Raw genomic sequence first — 19,886 nt, 5'->3', positions numbered from 1 at the left:
ATTGATATTCACATCGACACGATATGTGTGTGGAAGCGGGAAATTTAGCTCGTAGGAACCAGACTGTTTATGCAACCGACCTTCGGAAATAAGTCAGATTATTTCAAAGATGATTAATCTTAAGTTCTTCGTCAAAAATAACGTTTCTATTTGCAAGCTTCACAGGACATCGAATATTAATCATATCGATATATTAATTTGTAATTCTCATATATCTTTAAATTTGATTTCAAGTAGGTGTACATATTTAGCTCAGTATGAGTAGTATACTAAACAAATACAAAATATCTGAAATTCACCTTTTACTTCAGTTTTCGAGAGCCGTGGACATAACAGAAACCACTTTCAAATACGTAACGGTCGTCCATCATCACGAACCTTGTCAATTATTCGAAACATCGGCAATAATCAAATAAAAATATTAAATGCGAGATTGAGCCGAGAAGTAGGTTGGATTAAATGCAACTTACCTCTACTTTTAAAAACTCTTTTTCTAAATTGCTTCTTTTTTGGGGTATTTGTGAAATAAATGCTTTATTTTGGGTACGTGTAAAATCGTTTTCGAAAACGATCCTACGAAGTAGTAAAACCGTATCGATACGTTGTCGACTCGACAGTGCCGCGAGGAACTTTGGCTCTCACTAAAAATCAATACGCAGCATTTGAGCGCATTCGTCGCCATACTGTGTCGGGGAAGGTTCAAGTCTTGTCTTTCTGTAGAATCTTTGCATTTAAATTAAACTTTTGGCAATTTTCGATCGCAGAGTCCACGTGATCAGCATGGAGTCGAGTGAAGTTGCTAAAGAGGAAGTTGTCCAGGAAGTTGTCCAGGAAGTTGTCCAGGAGACGGGCGACCTTAACGGCGCCAAGGCGGGCGCAGACACCGACCGCGACGCAGGAGAGTCCTCCGGAGTGGTGGTCCAGCCACAAGAAGAGACAAAAAAACTTCGAAAGTAAGTACTAACTAACTTTTGTTACTGTTTTTATTTCTACATAAATATTTGTGTTGTTATGGGCTACTTGATAGTAAGTGGTCATCTATGTTCTAAAATATTAGACATGCAAATGATTGAATTTTTACATTTTGTTAATTCCAACTAATGCTCCCTCAAAGTCCCCCCAAACGGGGGCAGACATCGAGTTTTCTTTAATCAAACCAACTGTTATCATTGTTTTTTGTTTACATATGGTCCATCGGAAAAAAGGATGACTGTAATGCGTAATGCACTTATGGACAACTTGAAAAGATGTGGATAGCATCATTACAATTTCAATAAATAACTAATTATTTCCATATAAATGTATATACTTGCTTAGGTAGTTTGTGCAAGTGAACTGATATATAAAATGCATATACATAGCTTAGGCTATTGTTAGGACTAAATAGCCAATTAAAAATTTATCTTTTGATTTATTAATAAAAAAAATGTAACAAAGAAAGGATGTCATACTTAAATGTTGAAAATTAAATTTATTGTTCCGCAGTTTAGGTCTGATAAGGTTATCGTGGCAAACAACTTGTCTCGTGAAATACAACACCTTACCCACTACAATCGCAATTCACGCGATTTAATTCAAATTATCGCTTTAAACTTTCTTATTTACAAAATAACTTATATCGATAAGCACAAAAACAAAGCTTAAAGTACTTTAATAATGCTAACATAATTAATATCAATTCATTTTCATTTACATCTTGCATCTGTTCGATTGGTTTATCCTGACGGCTTTCGTAGCTTTCTCCCGCCTGTTTCCTATTGTAGCATTCCTACCTGAGCACCGGTGGCAAGGCACCGTGTTATTGCCGCTAAGGCACCATGTTTTTCTTGTCCGGAGGCCCTGGCTAGTTGTCATTCCATTGAAACCTTATGTCTCAAGGTGGACAGCGGCGTTCACAGCGGTATAACCACTTAACATCAAGTGGTCCGCGGGCGACGCTGCTTATCTATGCTGGTAATCCCTGCTATAGGAATTGGTTGGGTTTAGTTTGGAATTTAAACGATCTCCATGGTGAGTTTGTTTTACGGTAGCCCTATATTTTTGGGATGTGCATAATATTATTTACTGCTAATGTTGGTTGGTAGTGCTATAATGTATATCACATAAACGTATGTTATTGTTGTCAATAAACTAATGCTAAACATACTTTCTTTTTACTCCCAGTAAAAATGAATTTTAACTTTGATAGAATGTAGTAAATAAATAACATTCCTCAGTAAACGGAGAATTTGTAGAAATATCACAATTTACAACAGTGTAAATAAATGTTTTGAGTCAACAAAAAACATAAAGCTGACAAGATAATTCTAATACAACTTGTAGCAGGCCACGCTCACAACTTAGGATTGTAGCTAGCTAGCACTGGGGTTACACGCATTTGTTTATTGAATATTCTGCTGTTGAGCTTGCGTTTATATTGTTACAAGTAGTCACACTAGCCGTTCGTTTAGGATCCGATTTGCACCATACAGTTACCGCTCACGTGTCAATCAATTGGACGACCGGTATGTGTGGGGACTGGCGACTATCCGAGAGTGTGTACGCACGATGCTATGATAGTAATGTGCAAAGGATAAATTGTCATATCATTTGGATTTTGATTATCAAAATCAGCCGCTAGCAAATATGTAGCTTACATACATGGATTTCAGAGATTTTAGTTATCCAGACTTTGTTTCAACATGGCAATTTCTAAGTCCACAATGGGCTAAGAAAATATGCGATAACTTAACTACAGTGAATTTCATTTGAAACTGTTAACAGTTTCAAATTGGTTCTTTTTTGGGGCTATTGAAGCCTATTGGTTTTATTGTAAAAGCCTAGTTAAGTCACTTAGGCGCTTTCTGAAACCGAAAAGATATCTGTCAATTTTCGAATAATCTAACTTTGTTGTACCAGAGCCATCGTGGCTGTGCAGGGTTCCTAATTACCAACGATACGTACTCCAACTATTCCGGTGCTTTCTAATAAACATAGCCAGCACCACCATAACGATGTATCGACTCTAAAACAGCACCGGAGCTGCTGCTACAGCCGCGTATGACTCTACTTTGAAGATGAGTTACCGCGTCCTGTGCATTAATATTTGCTAGTCCCGCGCCAACTGTTGCTGTTGGCACATTTCCAACAAGAATAACTTTTGTGTGCAATGAAATAATAGTTGAAGTCTCCAACTCTCTATAGCTTTATTATGAGTTTAGAAAAAAATACGATTTTATTTGCTTTTTAAGATGTAATAGGAAAACATATGTTTATTTATTATTCTAGGTCCGTTGTTAGTAGAAACTGCTGTTTACATAATAATATTAATAATAATATTAGAGACAAAAGAAAATCAGCGGTATTTTTGTTTTGAATTATCATTTTATTCCAAACAGGGCTATTGAACAAATGTATCGTCTAAATGATATAGATAAGTTAACAATTAATACACACACTAACAATAAATTAATACAACCGAGATATGTTAATTGAAAAATGATGACGTTAATGACACGACTATTAACCGATGTACCTAGCATACACTAGTGTAGCCCACTGTGCAAGACGGTTGTGTCGTTTACATAGGTTAATGACATAAAAGTGTGAAACAAAAATGGCTACACGCTAATTTGCTTCGTAGGCGTGTAGGTACTGATAAAGCGCTTGGATATGCCTTCGTAAAAATACTGTAGGTGCCTTTGCAAAAACTAAATGTGTGGGTGAACTGTGTGTATGTGTGTGTTCGCGCGTATGACAGGCCATTCTCTTGTCAGTAGTGGTACTTGCACGGTTTAGCAACGCTCGCCATATTTGAGACCACGTTTGTATAGAGCTAATATATTATAATAAAAAGTAATTCAAACATATTCATTATTCGAGGGCGGCACTGAAAATTTCGGGAATTAACGAAGTGACACAACATTACTATTTAAAAATGTATTTATTGCTTTTCGAAGTATTCTCCGCGAAATTTGACACATTTTTCCATACGATGGATTAGGGTCTCCAAAATGGCCGTTTTGTAGGCGTCCACAGCTTCTTCAGGTGATGAAAATCTCTATCCACGCAATTTATTCTTTATTTTAGGGAAAGTATAGAAATCATTAGGGCTTAGGTCGGGGTTGTACGGCGGATGGTCTAATAATTCTATGTTTTCTTGCTCTAAAAACTCTTTTGTTCTGTGCGCGGTGTGAGAACTCGCATTGTCGTGATGGAGGATGATGCGGCGGTTGCAGTTCTCTTTACGGAGTTCAGAAACGACCTGTGGCAAACAAATGCTAGCATACCATTCTGCATTAACCGTTCTTTGTCTCTCAAGAGGAATAGTCGTAATATGGCCGGTTTTGGAGACAAACGTGGCCACCATTTTTTTTGCAACACTCCGTGAACGAACAATTTTTGTTGGCTTTAACTCATTTTCGAACACCCAAACTCGTGACTGGTTTTTTGTTTCGGGTTCGTTCGCATATATCCAGGATTCGTCACCTGATACAATGTTGTATACAGCATTTGAGGATCCTGCGTGGAATCTTTCGAGAGTTCTGACGCACCAAGTAACACGAGCTGCTTTTTGCTCTTCACAGAGCGAATGCGGTATCCATCGGGAAAACAACTTTTTTACACCTAATTGTTCATGCAAGATTATTTGTATTTGACTCATGCCAAAGTCTAAAGTTGCCTGAATTTCGCGGTATGTCACATGTCGATCTTCCTCAATCAGCTTACGCACAGCATCAACGTTTTCTTGGGTGACTGCAGTTTTTGGACGACCTTGACGGGGATCATCACTGAGCTTGACACGTCCACGTTGAAACTCAGCAAACCAGCGATAAATTGTGGTTTTGGATGAGGCTTCATCACCAAATGCAGAAATCATCCGGTCAACACACTGTTTTTGTGTTAAACCACTTCGAAAGACATAATAAATCATCGCTCTTGAATTTTCTCCATAGACCTATATAGTAGGGACACGACATATTGTTCTATACGTACAATTGCTTATATAAATAGCACCCATTTTGAAGGCACATACATAAACATATATCTATCTCGTTCTTACTCAGCACTTTAACTCGCAGGAAAACAATATAACAGTATTTCAGTGCGTACATAAAATGAAACATGAATATACGTAAATATCTCCGTCTCCGTCTAATGAGGCCGAAAATCCGCCATGTTTAGCGCGCCAAATGTCATTGTCACGTCAGTTCGGCCGTCTGTTTTGGGTTGTACATTATTTATTGACTTTGATATCGATTTAATATGATTGATTATATAAAATTTCATAATTTATCATGCTTAAAACATACAAAAATAATAATTAAAACGTATTTTATAGGATCTCAAGAAAGTCGATGCCCTAAAACTATTATCTATATGTATTTAAATTCATTATGGAGCCCTCATCCGAAAAATCCATTTTTCGGTCGGAATCTATTGATCATGACACTAATCATAAATACCACTTTAAAATATGTCATCAAAACATATTTAGACATTCTGTTTAGATATTTCGGGAAAAAGGCTACCGACAAAATCTCTTCGGAACTATTTAAATAAAATAGTTTTATTCCGCAGTGAGTAAAACACTATTGTAAATTTGTTAAATATTTAATAATTAAGTGATTTTAGAGAGGAAGTCACAAGGAATGACGTTTGTAATTAATGAATAAATGTTCTGTAGGTGTTTTTTTTTCACGCGGTCCCTTGATAAGTTTAAAATTTGAATCACTCTCAAGCGAAAGTGATTCAAATGGTGCGGCGCACCTTCCTTGGGGTGCGCTACGGTAGTATGTTACGGACTTTAGAGTCAGGAAAACAATTAAAATAGATTGTAATAGTCTAAGAAAAACACGTACTCAAAATACGATAACATTTAGCATGCTAGAAATGGGCTGATGGCTTTGAACTACGCCATATCTTTATGTTTTGCGACAAACGACAACTTTATAAAATCAGTGTAGCAACTTTTAAAAATCATCATATCGTTTACTTGGCAAATTCGAAGGACGAACTTGTCTTAGATTTCACCCATCTAAATCATATCATATTTGCACATAACAATATACCTACTTACTTCCCATTAAAGTATAAATTCTACAAATAAATAATACTCAACAATATTTAAAATAAAATGAGCCAAGAACGTTTATCGATAAAACCTGATAACATTGAAATCTTTTGTACAGCACTAAAGCCGCCATGTTTTGTGGCCAGATGACGTCACACTGGCACGAAATTTTGGTTGACGTTTCATTTCCATAGGTTTCCTACTTCATTGATTTTCTCCAGTCAATTCCATTTTCTCAACGACTAAACAAGTTTGACAAAACCTCGTGACAAGACCGAGAATCTTTTTTTAAATAAATAAATGGTATTCGATTTATAAAACCAAGGAGTTTTCAATTAAAAAGATTTTAATATGACAGGAACAGTGGAAATATTCCATTCCCGATACTTTTAGTGCAGCCTAGGTAGTAACCAGCATCTATTTTATTACTATAATAATGTTTCTTAAATTATAGTAAAATACCATAATGTAGGAACAACTATAATGTAAGAAATTAGTTTTCAAAATGAAACCAATGGTACAAGGAAAATAAAAAATAAATATCTTTTGACCGAGATCTGGACTGATATGTACATTTTATTTAATGTTCATGAACAAATCATTTTTACCAATACTCGAAATATAGGTACAATCCTTTAAGGTATTGTAAATTGTACATGGCACAAGATATATTTGTTTAAATACAGAGGCTTTATGCATCCGTGTGCCAGTGATGATGAGGCTTCTTCAAAGCCCAAATATTTAGCCCAGGCTTAATTTAGTATGAGTTAAAATTGATTTGAGTATCTTTTTAGTTACTACCGAAGTGAGCACAACAATATGTTAAGGGTTTTTAATTTTCTTTTCTTAACTAATTATCTATCTCTACTATACAGATATATCTACATTATATACCATGATAGGAAAATTCTACTATATACTTTGGAAATGCTAAGACTGTGTTTTCAGAGCCACTTCGTAGGTACCATGTGAGTGAAACTTAAAATTTTGGTTTGTAAACATTTTCAATGTATGATTCCAGGCGCAAAATGAAACTTCTGAAGCCAACTGAAGGGATTGCAAAAAAACAAAAGAAGAAAGTTTCAATTCAAAATTTAGATAGCGCTAACCTCGCTGAAGAATCAAAAGTCGAGCCGGTGTCAGCGGTGTCAGTGGAGCCGGTGTCAGCGGTGTCAGTGGAGCCGGTGTCAGCGGTGTCAGTGGAGCCGGAGGCTCCCGCCCAAGAGGAGGAGCCGGTAGCTGAAAAGAATGAACCATCTGGTTCTACGTCTTCACAATCTGTGGAGACCACGTATTCTATTTTGTAATTGGATAAGTTAAACTTTTCTATCAATAATCCTAAGAATTCATCACATCAGCCATTTGCTAGCCACTGTTGGGTTTGACTCGGTCTTTGTCATTGTGTTGTAAGCTACCGTCCTTAACCATTCTGAATAGCAGTATCAAACGAATGTCACCCCTGCTAGGTCACTACTCGCACAGTCTTCATTCTTTGACGATTTTTTCCTGTTATTCAGAGTAACCACTATTGTGTATTTTAACATAATTTGTTGCCTGCAGGTTTTATAAACTGTTTAGTTTCATAAAACAAATACACCATTAGTAATTCTAACTATCATAGTAATAATATAATCTAAACTGAACTCATTTAATGTTGTTTCATTTCATTGTGTATGTTATTAGAGCTATCACACCCAACAGCAGGTTTCGATGCTATCTTAGACACTTGCTTATGTATTTTTGTTTTTTCAATTCATGGAATAAACAGGATTCAGACGGATGGATTTTAATTTATTTATACTTACACATCAGTTCACCCGCCCAAGCTGTCCGCCCACCAAGCTGTCCACGTCTAAAGCACAACTGTTGGCAGTCCATTAATAACGTCAATGATTGCTGTTAATAGACTGTCAACTGTGAGCACCTACTCGTGAATATAGAATATTTCACACTACGCATACACGGTTCCAGAATGATGAATAGTGTCAATGTCAGTGTCAGTAGTGCTGGTTCAGACAGAAACATCTACCTACACTGTCTCAGATGCTGAAAACAATTGTCAAACGATAACTTTCTTGTTGCTCCATTCGACAACGACTTGTCGCTACTATTCAGATATAGATACAATCATTACAAGCTGCCAACAAGTTTTTGTTCTTCGCTGAAACTAAATCATTTAGCAAACAAGTAGATAATCGTTTGACGGATAACACCAGATAATGAATAACAGAATAGGAAAATCATGGCGCTCGACTGACAGGACAACGTGCTCCAATGATAGTTTCTGATTTGTAAAAGTACATTTTGTTTTCTGTTTTATTTCCCATCGAACCAAAGATTCATGTGTCTTCCTGGGGTATCTATCGTCAGTTCACAGCTAGACAACATTAAATAAGACATTAGAACCACACAACAACTTCCATGCGTGCTTATTTTCACTTTATTCAGATATAAAATCTTCTGAAATATTAAAATTTCAGCAACATTGATTTTAAATTCCAGGGACGAGGTATCATCAGTCCAGACTGAGGATGACTCTATCGAGGAGTATGAAGTCAACTCTGATTGGAATTGTGATGATGATAACGGTGACTTGTGGGAACAGAATCAATGGCAATTCGACCAATTTTTCTCTGATCGGAAGTAAGTGATATATATCATTATAACTACGAAGAAACCAACCCTACTAAGAAAAGATCAAGTACGAAAAAAATTACAGTCTTTCGATGGCGCTGGCTGTAAAAAGAATAGTACAAGTGTAAGGCATATTAACAGATTCCTCATTTTTTCCTTGAATTTTGTGAAACTAATTTCGTTTAAGCTTACTACAGCGTGCGCGATGCGTGCTGAATAACATGCTCTATCTATCTCTCTCTCTCTATCTATTGTAAGCTGTGGTTGAAATAGGCCTAACGGAAGGTACGCAGCTTCTACAGAGAAGATCCGATAAGATCACAATTTATTTGATTTGTCGTTGCTATCTAGTAGTTATCCGACCGTTTGAATGAATTGTTTAAAAGTTTGTACTTAAGTTTCTTTTGAAGATTTTGATAGAATTGAATTGAAAATATGTATACATTTGTGTCAAATTATTACAGATTCTCTGATTATTCATTCACACATAAGAAACTACAAGAAGAGGTCGCTACAGAAGAGTTTCGTGTTGATGCGGAGGAAGAAATAGTCGATACAGAGGATGTAGGTGTTGGTACAGAAGATAATGAGGTCAGTATGGAGGATGCAGCTGTCGGTACAGAAGAAGAGGTGATCGCTACCAGGGACGTGGGTGTTGGCCCGGAATCAGATGAGCCTATTCGCATTCCGAGAAGGTATACGATCACTACACAAACTATGAAGCTGCTGTTGAGAGAAATGGATCCCATAACTGAGTGAGTGCAATCTGAATATTCGTTTTGGGAAATATTGGATCACAATACTTTTAAAATACGGTTTGATTAAAGTGTAAATAATTTAAAATCTTGTTTCACAGGAACTATACAGCGGAAAGGGTGCGCGTCGAGCAAGAGCTAAAGGATAGCATGTCACAACCCATTGTTTTCGAATGCGAAAAGGCACAAGAACTGGCAAGCAAATGATAATATAATATTCAATTTGTCACCGTAAACGTGAAATCAGTGAATACGATCAAACTTTACCGTCGCAAAAAGGTCTGTCGCTCACGAGTCTAAATTTTTTTCACAGGAGAAACTAAAGAAGAAAGATATTGCTCAACGTCACGAAGAGGTAGCGCTGACGCTTCAAAAGCGTTTCAGTATCTTTTTATCTGCTCTAGAAGCCGCCGATGGAACTGTCTCCGGAGAAATCTAAAAGAGTCAGTCATAATGCATTCCACTATTTCATAATTACACAGTGTGTCTAGTTAGCATGTAGTTTAAGATTTGTTATAAATTTAGTACATGTGTAACTTACTTACCATGTCTGCGAAAAGAAAAGTATAGAAAAGATTTGTGTTTGATCAGTATTCACTTTACCTTTCCCGCTTATCCCCGTCAGCATTTTATTTGAAGTTTTTAAAGTGTTGGTAATATAATAAAAGTAATAGGTAGGTATCAAAATTATGGATATCATACGCCAATGATATGAATAAATCAAGTAACGTGAAACCATCATCACTGAAAGGATAAACTGTAGTAAGTAACTGAAATTTGAGTTATGAACTTCTAAAATGAATTAACAAACAAACGTAGACATCTTTATCACTATACAACACAACACATCACAACAACATCAAAAGGGACAGAAATTTTGTAACTCCTTTCTCCTTTTTTTGAATGTAGGAAATTATCGGCTTGTTTTATCGCACTGCTTAATTACTGTTATTGTTTTGGGATCAAAAAATAACATGAATGTGTTTTTGCAAAGCTAGCATTAATGTTTATACCATTCCTGATATCATAAATACAATACCGTGGAAGCAAACACGTACCGGATTGAGCATCATTGAGCATGCTGGTGAAGAGGCGCCATGAAATTCTCAATCAACTGTCTTCTCGTACGAGTTATATTTTATTGCTATTCTCATCTTGAACATTATGTGGAAAGTCTGCGAATAGGTCACCGAGGGCGGTGTTTCATCGTTAACTCCAAAGTTAAGGCGAATGCTTATTTATTAGTTTACTAGATAGTTGAATACATTATACACGATCCCAACATATCAGCTGATTAAAGTAGTCTGTAGGTAGCTAAATGAAAGATACAATGTACAATTAGCTTATAGCAAATCCATTAGTGGCTGTGGTACAAGTGGTATCGCAGGCTGCCGTTATCTGAGGTGAAATGCACACATCTTCCGTCTTGGAGACCAGTAAGTGGAGGCGCTAGGTAAGGCTACCCTAATGCGCTTTCAGTCGGATGTGTCTGGGACCGTGTCGGCACTAGCATGGTGATTTATGGATTCAGTTGCCGGCTGATTTTTCAGTCTTTCTGCCAATCTAAGAATTCAAGGAAGACCTAGGATACCTAATAGACAGTCATGAACCTTTCCTCTCATTTGGTAATCCGACTTGCCAGTACATATAAATATTGCTTCTCCTCATTAAATAAAACAACAAAAAAGAAACTATGTATGTATGTTTATAGTTACATTTTTAAAAAATGTCTGTCATTCTTCATATAATCTGCGCTTATTTAAACTTTAGAGTTAATATTAGTAGATAGGTACGTAGCAGGTACAATTCCCCAAAACTAGGTAATCTGTGTAGGCTATAGATACAAGAATATTTAATCAAAAATCTACTTTTTCATCTAAACTAATAGTTCACAGTAGGAAATTTTTATACGGCAGTATGGAAATAGGTTTTAAATAGTAATGGTATTGCAGGTCACATCAGTAGAAACAAAATAAATCGCAGTTATCATAAAGATATTCCTTAATAGTAAAAGATATTAATATGTTATTAGAATTTAATTGTTTCAAATAGCTTGCCTTGTACTTACAACAAATACAATATATAATAATAAACAGAACTATCACATATTAATCGAGTAAAAGTTTATCGATAGTTCATGAAGTCGAGAAGTCGTGTCATGAATGTGTCCATCACTATAGATCCAGTAGGGCCAGACATCCAGGGTCCGAGTTGCGCAGTCCGACTATATACTTAACTAACGACATTTTGCTTCTGAGCTCACGGGCCTGGAGTATATTCAATTACACACGTATGCACACTCAACCACGACGTGCGCATGTGTAAGGTACATTTAGAAGAGACGATATCGGACCGAACGACTTTCAGTTTTCGATCAAATTTAGACCGAAATAAAGTTAGAAATCTCGACATATAGAAAATACTTCAGCCCGCTTAATTCTACTATTGTAACAAGTGAACATTGTGTGTTACTTATTATTATTTAAGCATTTTAGTTATTTTAATTTTGTGTTCACGTTAGGTAAACGTTAATAAGTAAATAGAGGCTTTTCTGAAGCGCATTCCTTATTGCGTGTACGGTACGCCGTACGTGGCACACTGTGTGGGTCTCGCGTGTGGGTGGGTACCGTAGTACGAGTTTTATTCATAAACATTCAACGCTGCTCATAATAGTGCCATTTAACAGATGCGCCCAAAGAGATTATATCATTTTATTTCTCATTTCTAAATTATTTCTCAGTCTGCCAAAAAGTAAATTTAGAAAAATATCGTTTGTCAGCATCGTATCCGCGCAAATCTATTTACTGAGTTACATAAAGTATACAGAAACTGCAGTATGTACGTTGTTGCACATACTGCAGTGCATCCCGGACCGGGAGCCCTCAATCAATACGGTGCTGGACACGGATGCGCGCGCATCCGAACCTTTCTTTGTACTTGTCGCCAGATGTACTTGATGCATTTTTTCAGGATTTTATTCTTCATTAATTTAGATGCGAGTTCATTTTTTTTTGTTTTAAGAATTTAACCTTTAAATTCTTTTAATTATAAACTGTCAAGTCATAGAATCTCTAATTGATCTGTTACAATATATTGAGAAATCGTTTACGACGAAGAGCTGAAATGTGCAGAATTAAATTTTTATTTTGATTCTTATTTTGTATGTTTTAGAATTGCAATAGTCTGAGAATCACAATAGTTGGAAATACTGCCAAATATTGTTATTTATATGTAAATATTGAGTACGTGACCCAAATTTTGGAACATTCCTTGTGAGAGAAATTGAAAGAAAATGTGTTTCAAATCGTCAAGCATTCCACGCTGGATGTAATAAATATCATGTTGTCTGTTTAAAATAATGAAAAGTTTTAACGAGTAAAATTTAAATGTAGAATCGTTTTAGGACACGATCCTATGAAGTAGTAAAACCGTATCGATAAATTGTCGACTCGACAGCGCCGCGGTGAACTTTGGCTCTCACTAAAAATCAATACGCAGCATTTGAGCGCATTCGTCGCCATACTGTGTCGGGGAAGGTTCAAGTCTTGTCTTTCTGTAGAATCTTTGCATTAAAATTAAATTTTTGGCAATTTTCGATCGCAGAGTCTACGTGATCAGCATGGAGTCGAGTGAAGTTGCTAAAGAGGAAGTTGTCCAGGAGACGGGCGACCTAAACGGCGCCAAGGCGGGCCCAGACACCGACCGCGAGGCAGGAGAGTCCTCCGGAGTACTCATTCAGCTAGAAGAGGAAGCACAAGATGACCTCAGAACTACCCGAAAGCAAGTAGAATTTATCTTAAACTCAATTACTTTCTTTTCTTTGTTTAGAGGTAGAGTAGCAGATGTGTTAGTGGCTCACCTGATGGTATGGTGTCACCGATAGTCATGGACGTCAACAATGCCAGAGAAAGCCAAGCAAGCACCTGTCTACTGTTTTATTTATTTCTTTAATTTCCGTGTAGTGTTCTATTAAATTGTCACTCGTAATGTGTCAACCTGTCCTCCAAATAGTCCTGTGAGCTGTAAGTGATGTTTGTACTGTGTACTTCATAATGCGCACTGGTTACAGACAACTTTCCGAAAGCAATAGTTGCGCGTACCGAGCCCGGTCACAACTCTACACGTTAACGTCTGGCCGACATTCACGTTAAGGTTTGTGAGAAGAACAGGAGTCAAATCATTACTTTTGCTTACTAATATCAAATTAAACGAACGACAGTGCCATTTTATTTATTTTCAGCTAGTACAGTCCCATTACGCTGCTAATAGTAATATGATATGGAAATAAAATAATTCGGTTCATTATTTGAGCTCTACGAAAATAAAATAAGACGGATTAAAAAGTGTAATCGCATAAAAAAACTTAAGAAAAAATCTTGAATATAGATATAGATATTTGTCTAAATTTTAGATAAAAAGATACAATTTTATGACGGTTCAAAACAGAATACTTAATTGAAAAACTGTTTTGAAGTTTAATGTTACTTAATATACGTGATGCTTAATTATTAGATGATTTTTACCGTATTACCTAATATGTATAGTATCAAACACAATACAAATGGATCACTAGTGCGTAGAGTTTTAGTTAGTTGTGAATCCAGAGAAGCGTAGAGATTTTGAAATTTTATAATATCATTGTTTGATTGTTCAACGATAAGAAATACAAATATTGTTCGTATGAAATAAACGATAATGACCATTCTGCAGCTGATGGCAAACATGACACGAACAACCAACAGCCGGCGGTATTTACGCCCGGCTCTCCATCCAACGCCAGCTAAGCTAGCAGTACGTTTTGATGCATTTTGATCTGTTTTTTGAATGCTGTTGAGCTTGACTTGAAGTCGGTCAGTTACACTTGCGACTCATTTAGGTTTGCACGCTAGATTCTGTCCAACTGAACAAGAACGAACGATTGTTTCTCGTGGCGTTGGTGGTGACGGTAAGTGGTATTCATTATCCGGCATATGAGAACGGCCCCCAATTTATTCAAATCTGTTCTTCATTCGGAAGATGCGCGCTAGACCACAAGATAGACCGATCAGTAGCTAAATCTTCACTTACTTTTATGTGGTAATTTGTAATCACTTCTACGTAGTCATCATTATTTTGTTTGCTTTATTAGCTTTTCTTTTACGGTCAGTTACAACTCTGGAAACTGAATACTTCTCAATTTGAGGTCTGTCTATTTTTGATCGTGTCGATTCATGAATGAATTCTTTGACTTTATGTACTGTTGAGAAGCAGCGAGGACTGAGAAGTGATTACAAGCTACCAAAAAAGGTCGGTTTTATATATGGTAAGTATTATTAGGTACCAATAGGGTAGCGCGTATAACACAATAACATGAGTCGGCTGTTGTCTGCTAACCTTCAAGGGTATTAACATGAGCAGCAGCACATCGATGTACTCGTAAAAGTGTTACGAGACATTGTTTATTTGTTACCGCAGCTGAACCGTCTCTTCGGTTTCTGCGTCTCTGGAGGGCGGGGTGATGGTCGTCCTGATGCAGCGAAGACTTCGATCTAGGGTCTCAAGTTAAGCGGCGCCATTCTAATTCTGCTTGTGTTTGCAGATATTCATATTATTCGTGCTTCACACACATTAGCTACTATTATTATTATTAATTTACTAACTAAATTATTATTAATTTCATTATCTGAAGTCGTCGTCGCCTAAAGGATAAAATGCCCGATGCATTCGTACCGAGCGATACGACTGTACTGGTATCCGAATCACGCAGGCAGGTACCAAATTTTGTAACGAAATAGGTACTTAACAAAAGTTCAACAATGACTTCCTTGATGAAGAAGGAAAAGCATCGTGTAAACAAACCCGCAAAAAAATTATACGCTCCGTATTTATTGATAGTAAGTAGGTCGCGCGGTTTGAAGGGTGTGAGGATTGTATTATACAATTCCGAATCAGAAATCATGTCACAAGGTGGGAAGCTACATTTACGATACGTTACGTTGGCGGCATTTACGTTACGTTACGTTGGGCTCACGTAGGCGCCATTTATGTTACGTTACTTTGTCTATGAGCTCCGGTAACCTCTTAACACCAGATAAGATCGTTCATCGATCTAAGCAATAAAGAATATGACAGAATAAGTAAAACAGTAACAGAATGTGTGGAAGAATCTTAAATGTATATAAAACACTATATAGTACCTGTATTTATTTACCTTACCTTACCTTACCTTACCTTAACTTATCGTAACGATTTAACGAGGTTTCAGCTAGTAGGATAGAGATACCCTCTATATCCTTTTTTCTGCCATCACAAATATACCCAGTCGGAGCGACTTAAGCAAGTATGTGTGTACTTCATTGTGTCCTTTCATTTATTTTTCTACTTTTGAGCTGTCCGTTGGGTGTTGTAGCAGCAAACCCTGGTATATTAAAGAACGTATAGGTTCTGCACTCTTAAACCGGTTCACATAGGCAGCGTGAAATATCACCAAGAGACACCAGGACTCTTTTGTATCTGAAGAATGGTGCAAGTTCAACACCGCGTCCAGATTATATCCATTGCCAGGGACGATTCTGAGCATGTTGCCAAAATGGGCAAGCAGTTGAAGAGCCACTCGTTTGGAAGTCGCACTGTTTGGTCGGACATCAAGGCTGCAGAGACCAATTATACCGATTTTGCGTTCCGCCACTGCCTGATTCCGGCCCATAGCGCGAAAGAAAAGGCCGATCTTCTGGTCAAACTCCTGGTCGTTAATTCGCCTTTGGACGATAAAAGAGCTGCATCATCGAACAACCCCACGGTGTTATAGCTTCTAGTCTGAAATGTATGCAATATGCTACCAGGGGCTCTGACTCTATAAGTCGCGCGGGACAGACCGCATCCTCCTAGTGGTTTTGAACACCTTTTGTGAAGTCTGACCCTGTTAACGCTTTTGTTATATCGCAGTCTAACCACTTTTCAGGCATCGAACGATCATTAGGTTGATTTGTATCAGAATCAGATTTGTCTCTGAAAAATTATTTAGCTTTTTATGATTCATTTATTGTATTTATTTATTACATTTCATGTAAAGTTCACATTGGAGGATTTACCACTCGATGAAATGAAAAATCTACACTAAAAAGAACCAAAAATTTTCATTCATCTTATATCAACAGGATTTAGCTGCAGAAAAAATGAATTAAAATACATCTAAAGATTGAAATAACTTTTACGGCATATCATTTGCAAATATTTTGTTCAACTAAGATTTTGTCACGGCATGTTTCAACAGAAGTGAACGAATTTTGTCTGAATTTGATTACTCTTTGTGACGCGTTTCCGAATAAAGTGAATTGTACCTACCAACACATATTATATGATAATACATGCATATTATTATACCATTTTGAAATGTGAAATAATTGACACAAAATGTTTTTTTTTTTCAAATAATTTGTTAAAATGTAAAAAAAATTAAATTATATATTTTTCACTTACTCCAATATGTTTGATCATAAAATTTTCTATTTTCTCTTCTCTTAAATAAAGTTTTTAATGAAGCTGACAAATAAAAATCTGAAAAGTAGGTTTATTTAATTAATAATAAATGCGCCCTTATTATTCCAGACGTAAAATGATACTGAACAAAAATGGCGCAGTTATTAAAAAAGGAAAGAAGTCTGTGCAAAACGACGAACCTCCGACCGCCTCCGACGAGCGCGAACCGGCGACACCTGAACCCGAGGATCCTGTTCAAGAGGAAGCAGCGGCTGAAAATGATAAGCCGTCTTGCTCTACATCTTCAAAGTACGTCGTCGAAGCTCCATATATCATAACATGTTGTAAATTGAAGTTTCTCATTTTTTTAAGTGGAGAGGCCTTGAGTGCAGTTATGATTTGAGTTTCATTGAATTAAAAAAGCTACATTAAAAGAGACAAACATATTAAGTATCTACAGAGCTTAGTCCCCGGGAGAATGAGATGAAATACTTCTATCACGTGTGAATTACTTAAATGTCCTTTTTTTCAATATCAGCCCTGTGGATTTATCACATGATAAATTTGTAAAATAACAAAAGCGCAAACGACAGTAATTACAAAAACAAACGATGAATAATTAAGTTTGTAACTAGAAATTATTAAATGAAATTAAAAACTATACAAATACAAATAATTGAAAAAAAAAAGAAATGAAATAAGGTTTAATAGTTTGACTTTGGCTGTCCAGTTAATTTTAAATCGAATTTAAATTTGAAATTCCAGAGACAATGATTCAACAGTCGAGGATGATAATGATTCCGTTCAAGAGGATGATGATGATTCTGATTGGGTTGAATATGGAGATCACGACGGCATGTTTGAGATTTCTGATGATTATGATCGTCAGCTTGAAATTTATTTTTCTCAACGGAAGTAAGTGTATCCAAGCTTGCAATTTCACGCTGGGTAATGTTCTTAGTTTTAAAACTCTTCAGGATAACACTACAGCCCTATACTACTACCAGTGGGCAAGGGATACTAGTAGTCTATATTATAGTAGTAGTGGCTTGTATCACGAATACGGGTTACGAATTGAATTCAAGGGTACAAACCAGTATCGGGTACGGTACCTTTTTCTTATCAAGTCTTTTTTGAAAAAAAAAAAAAAAAACCGGTTGTTACAGATTCTCCGATTATAGACCTAAGCCTGAGCCAGAAGAAGAGCAGGTGGCCACGGAACAGGTAGGTGTGGGAACGGAGGAAGTGCCAATTATCACGGATGATGTAGCATTGCCCGTGCAGAATATAGTAGCGGCCAGTATCGAGCAGGCGGTTGCTTGTGCTCAGGCCATCTCAGGCCCGGTGAGAGAAAGCGCTATAACCCGATGGAAGAACATGGTTGCCAGGGGAGGAAGCTCGGTGGCCACAGTGAGAAATGCTGTAGAGCAGGCATTAGGATGTAATGTGGCACCAGGGGCCCAGCAAAACACCAAGAGAACTCCGGAACAAGAGAGAATTAACAAAGAATTGCGCAAGAAAATACTCTTCGATATCACTACGGAAACTGTGAAAATAATTATCCGAGAAATGGAGCCCATCTCAGAGTAAGTACCTACATAATATAGTAGAAGTTCAGTGTTTGTTTTCATCTAACATTTCACCGTATAGTTACTTTTCCCTCTCGATTTTCCAAATACGAGCGAGTATATTTTCCACAAGGTTTGTTATTTGAATTCTCGAAGTATAATTTATCACATTTTATCAATGAAAAGTGTGAAAATAAATGATTCATATCACACGTAATCATAAAAATCTTATTTAAATGTGGTATTACAGATGCTTCGAGTCCCAAAGGGTTCAAATCGAAAAAGAGTTGAAAGAGAGCATGTCCCAGCCCATTGTGTTTGAATGCGAGAAGGCTCAAGAGCTAGTGAGTTAAATTAACTTAATTACGTACAAATAAAATAATTAATAAAAATAACAATGATTTAAATAAGCATCTCACTTATTTTTTACTATTCCGCAGGCTAAGATTAGGCGAAAAAAGGAAATCATCCGCCGCCAGGTTGCTGTCTCCACTCTCACAGCCAAATTCAACAGGCTGTTGTCAGCTCTGCAGCGCTCTGCAACTCACGAGCTGAAATATTTCCTCTAAGCATATTATTATGTCTAAGCGCATAGTCAGTCTATGTCTTCTACTAAGATTTTGGAAATTTGTGTCATGTTTATGAAAAATGAATGTTACTCTCATTTGATGTCTGCTTAATAATATCGAATATAATCTAGAATATTATGTATCAACTATCATTGATATCATGTAACCTGAACGGAAAACTCTGTTTAGATGTAATGGTTTCAAAATAAAGAATACAATCAGTAGAGACTACCATGTTTGGTTCCATACCTCAGAGGTCAACGAGCTTAAAGCAGTTCTGCAAATTTAAAGGAACAGTAAGTAACCTACCAACTGCCCTGCTCTATACAGGCAGGAGTGGACCTCATCTATTACGGTACTAGTAAATCACATTAGTTGAATACAATTTAAAATATTAGACGCATGATTACGCCGACCCGATATTTAGTGTGATGTGCTTTAGCCATGGATAATACTGTTTCCCTATCAACAAATTATTTCCAACTGAACTTCGTCTAGTGTCGTCCCGGCTGGCCCAGATACAGGTTCGTATATTGCTCTCACCTCAGCTACTGAAATTTAATTTTACAGAGAAAAGGGTAATGCCGATTGAGAACTTTCTTCGATTCGATTTGGCTCTCATCTCACTATTGAGCATAGAACTTGGAATGACATTTGAAAAGAATTTTGAATGGCCAATGTTCTGTAGTGACCGTGAACACCTATAAAACATGGAAAGAAATGAAAAACGAATAATGGTGAGGGTGTCCTGTGATTTTATCGTGAATTAATCACGCAACTTGCCAGTATCTATTCAGTGATTTATTTTTAGTTTGGAGTATTCGTTGCTGTTGAGTGCGGACAGACTACT

General features: G+C 36.7%; 2 protein-coding genes across 2 annotated transcripts; both read left to right on the top strand.

Moving 5' to 3' along the window:
- Positions 1-651: 651 nt before the first annotated feature.
- Positions 652-10,005, top strand: LOC101741886 (uncharacterized). Its single transcript, XM_004932723.4, has 6 exons — positions 652-953; positions 7,074-7,355; positions 8,555-8,695; positions 9,151-9,441; positions 9,543-9,636; positions 9,755-10,005. Exons 1-6 carry the CDS (start codon positions 781-783, stop codon positions 9,878-9,880), a joined length of 1,107 nt encoding a protein of 368 aa, XP_004932780.1. The 5' UTR covers positions 652-780; the 3' UTR covers positions 9,881-10,005.
- A 1,725-nt stretch (positions 10,006-11,730) lies between these two features.
- Positions 11,731-19,264, top strand: LOC105841884 (uncharacterized). The gene is made up of 7 exons (XM_038011959.2): positions 11,731-11,767; positions 13,045-13,221; positions 17,029-17,208; positions 17,665-17,814; positions 18,066-18,485; positions 18,718-18,811; positions 18,908-19,264. The coding sequence occupies exons 2-7, from the start codon at positions 13,061-13,063 to the stop codon at positions 19,034-19,036; spliced, it is 1,134 nt and encodes a 377-aa protein (XP_037867887.1). The 5' UTR covers positions 11,731-11,767; positions 13,045-13,060; the 3' UTR covers positions 19,037-19,264.
- Positions 19,265-19,886: the final 622 nt, after the last annotated feature.

This window comes from Bombyx mori, chromosome 1 (assembly GCF_030269925.1).
Source record: "Bombyx mori chromosome 1, ASM3026992v2".
In the NCBI taxonomy this organism is placed as follows: domain Eukaryota; kingdom Metazoa; phylum Arthropoda; class Insecta; order Lepidoptera; family Bombycidae; genus Bombyx; species Bombyx mori.
The sequence above is the reverse complement of the archived record's forward strand: the minus strand, read 5'-3'. Positions and strand labels throughout refer to the sequence as shown.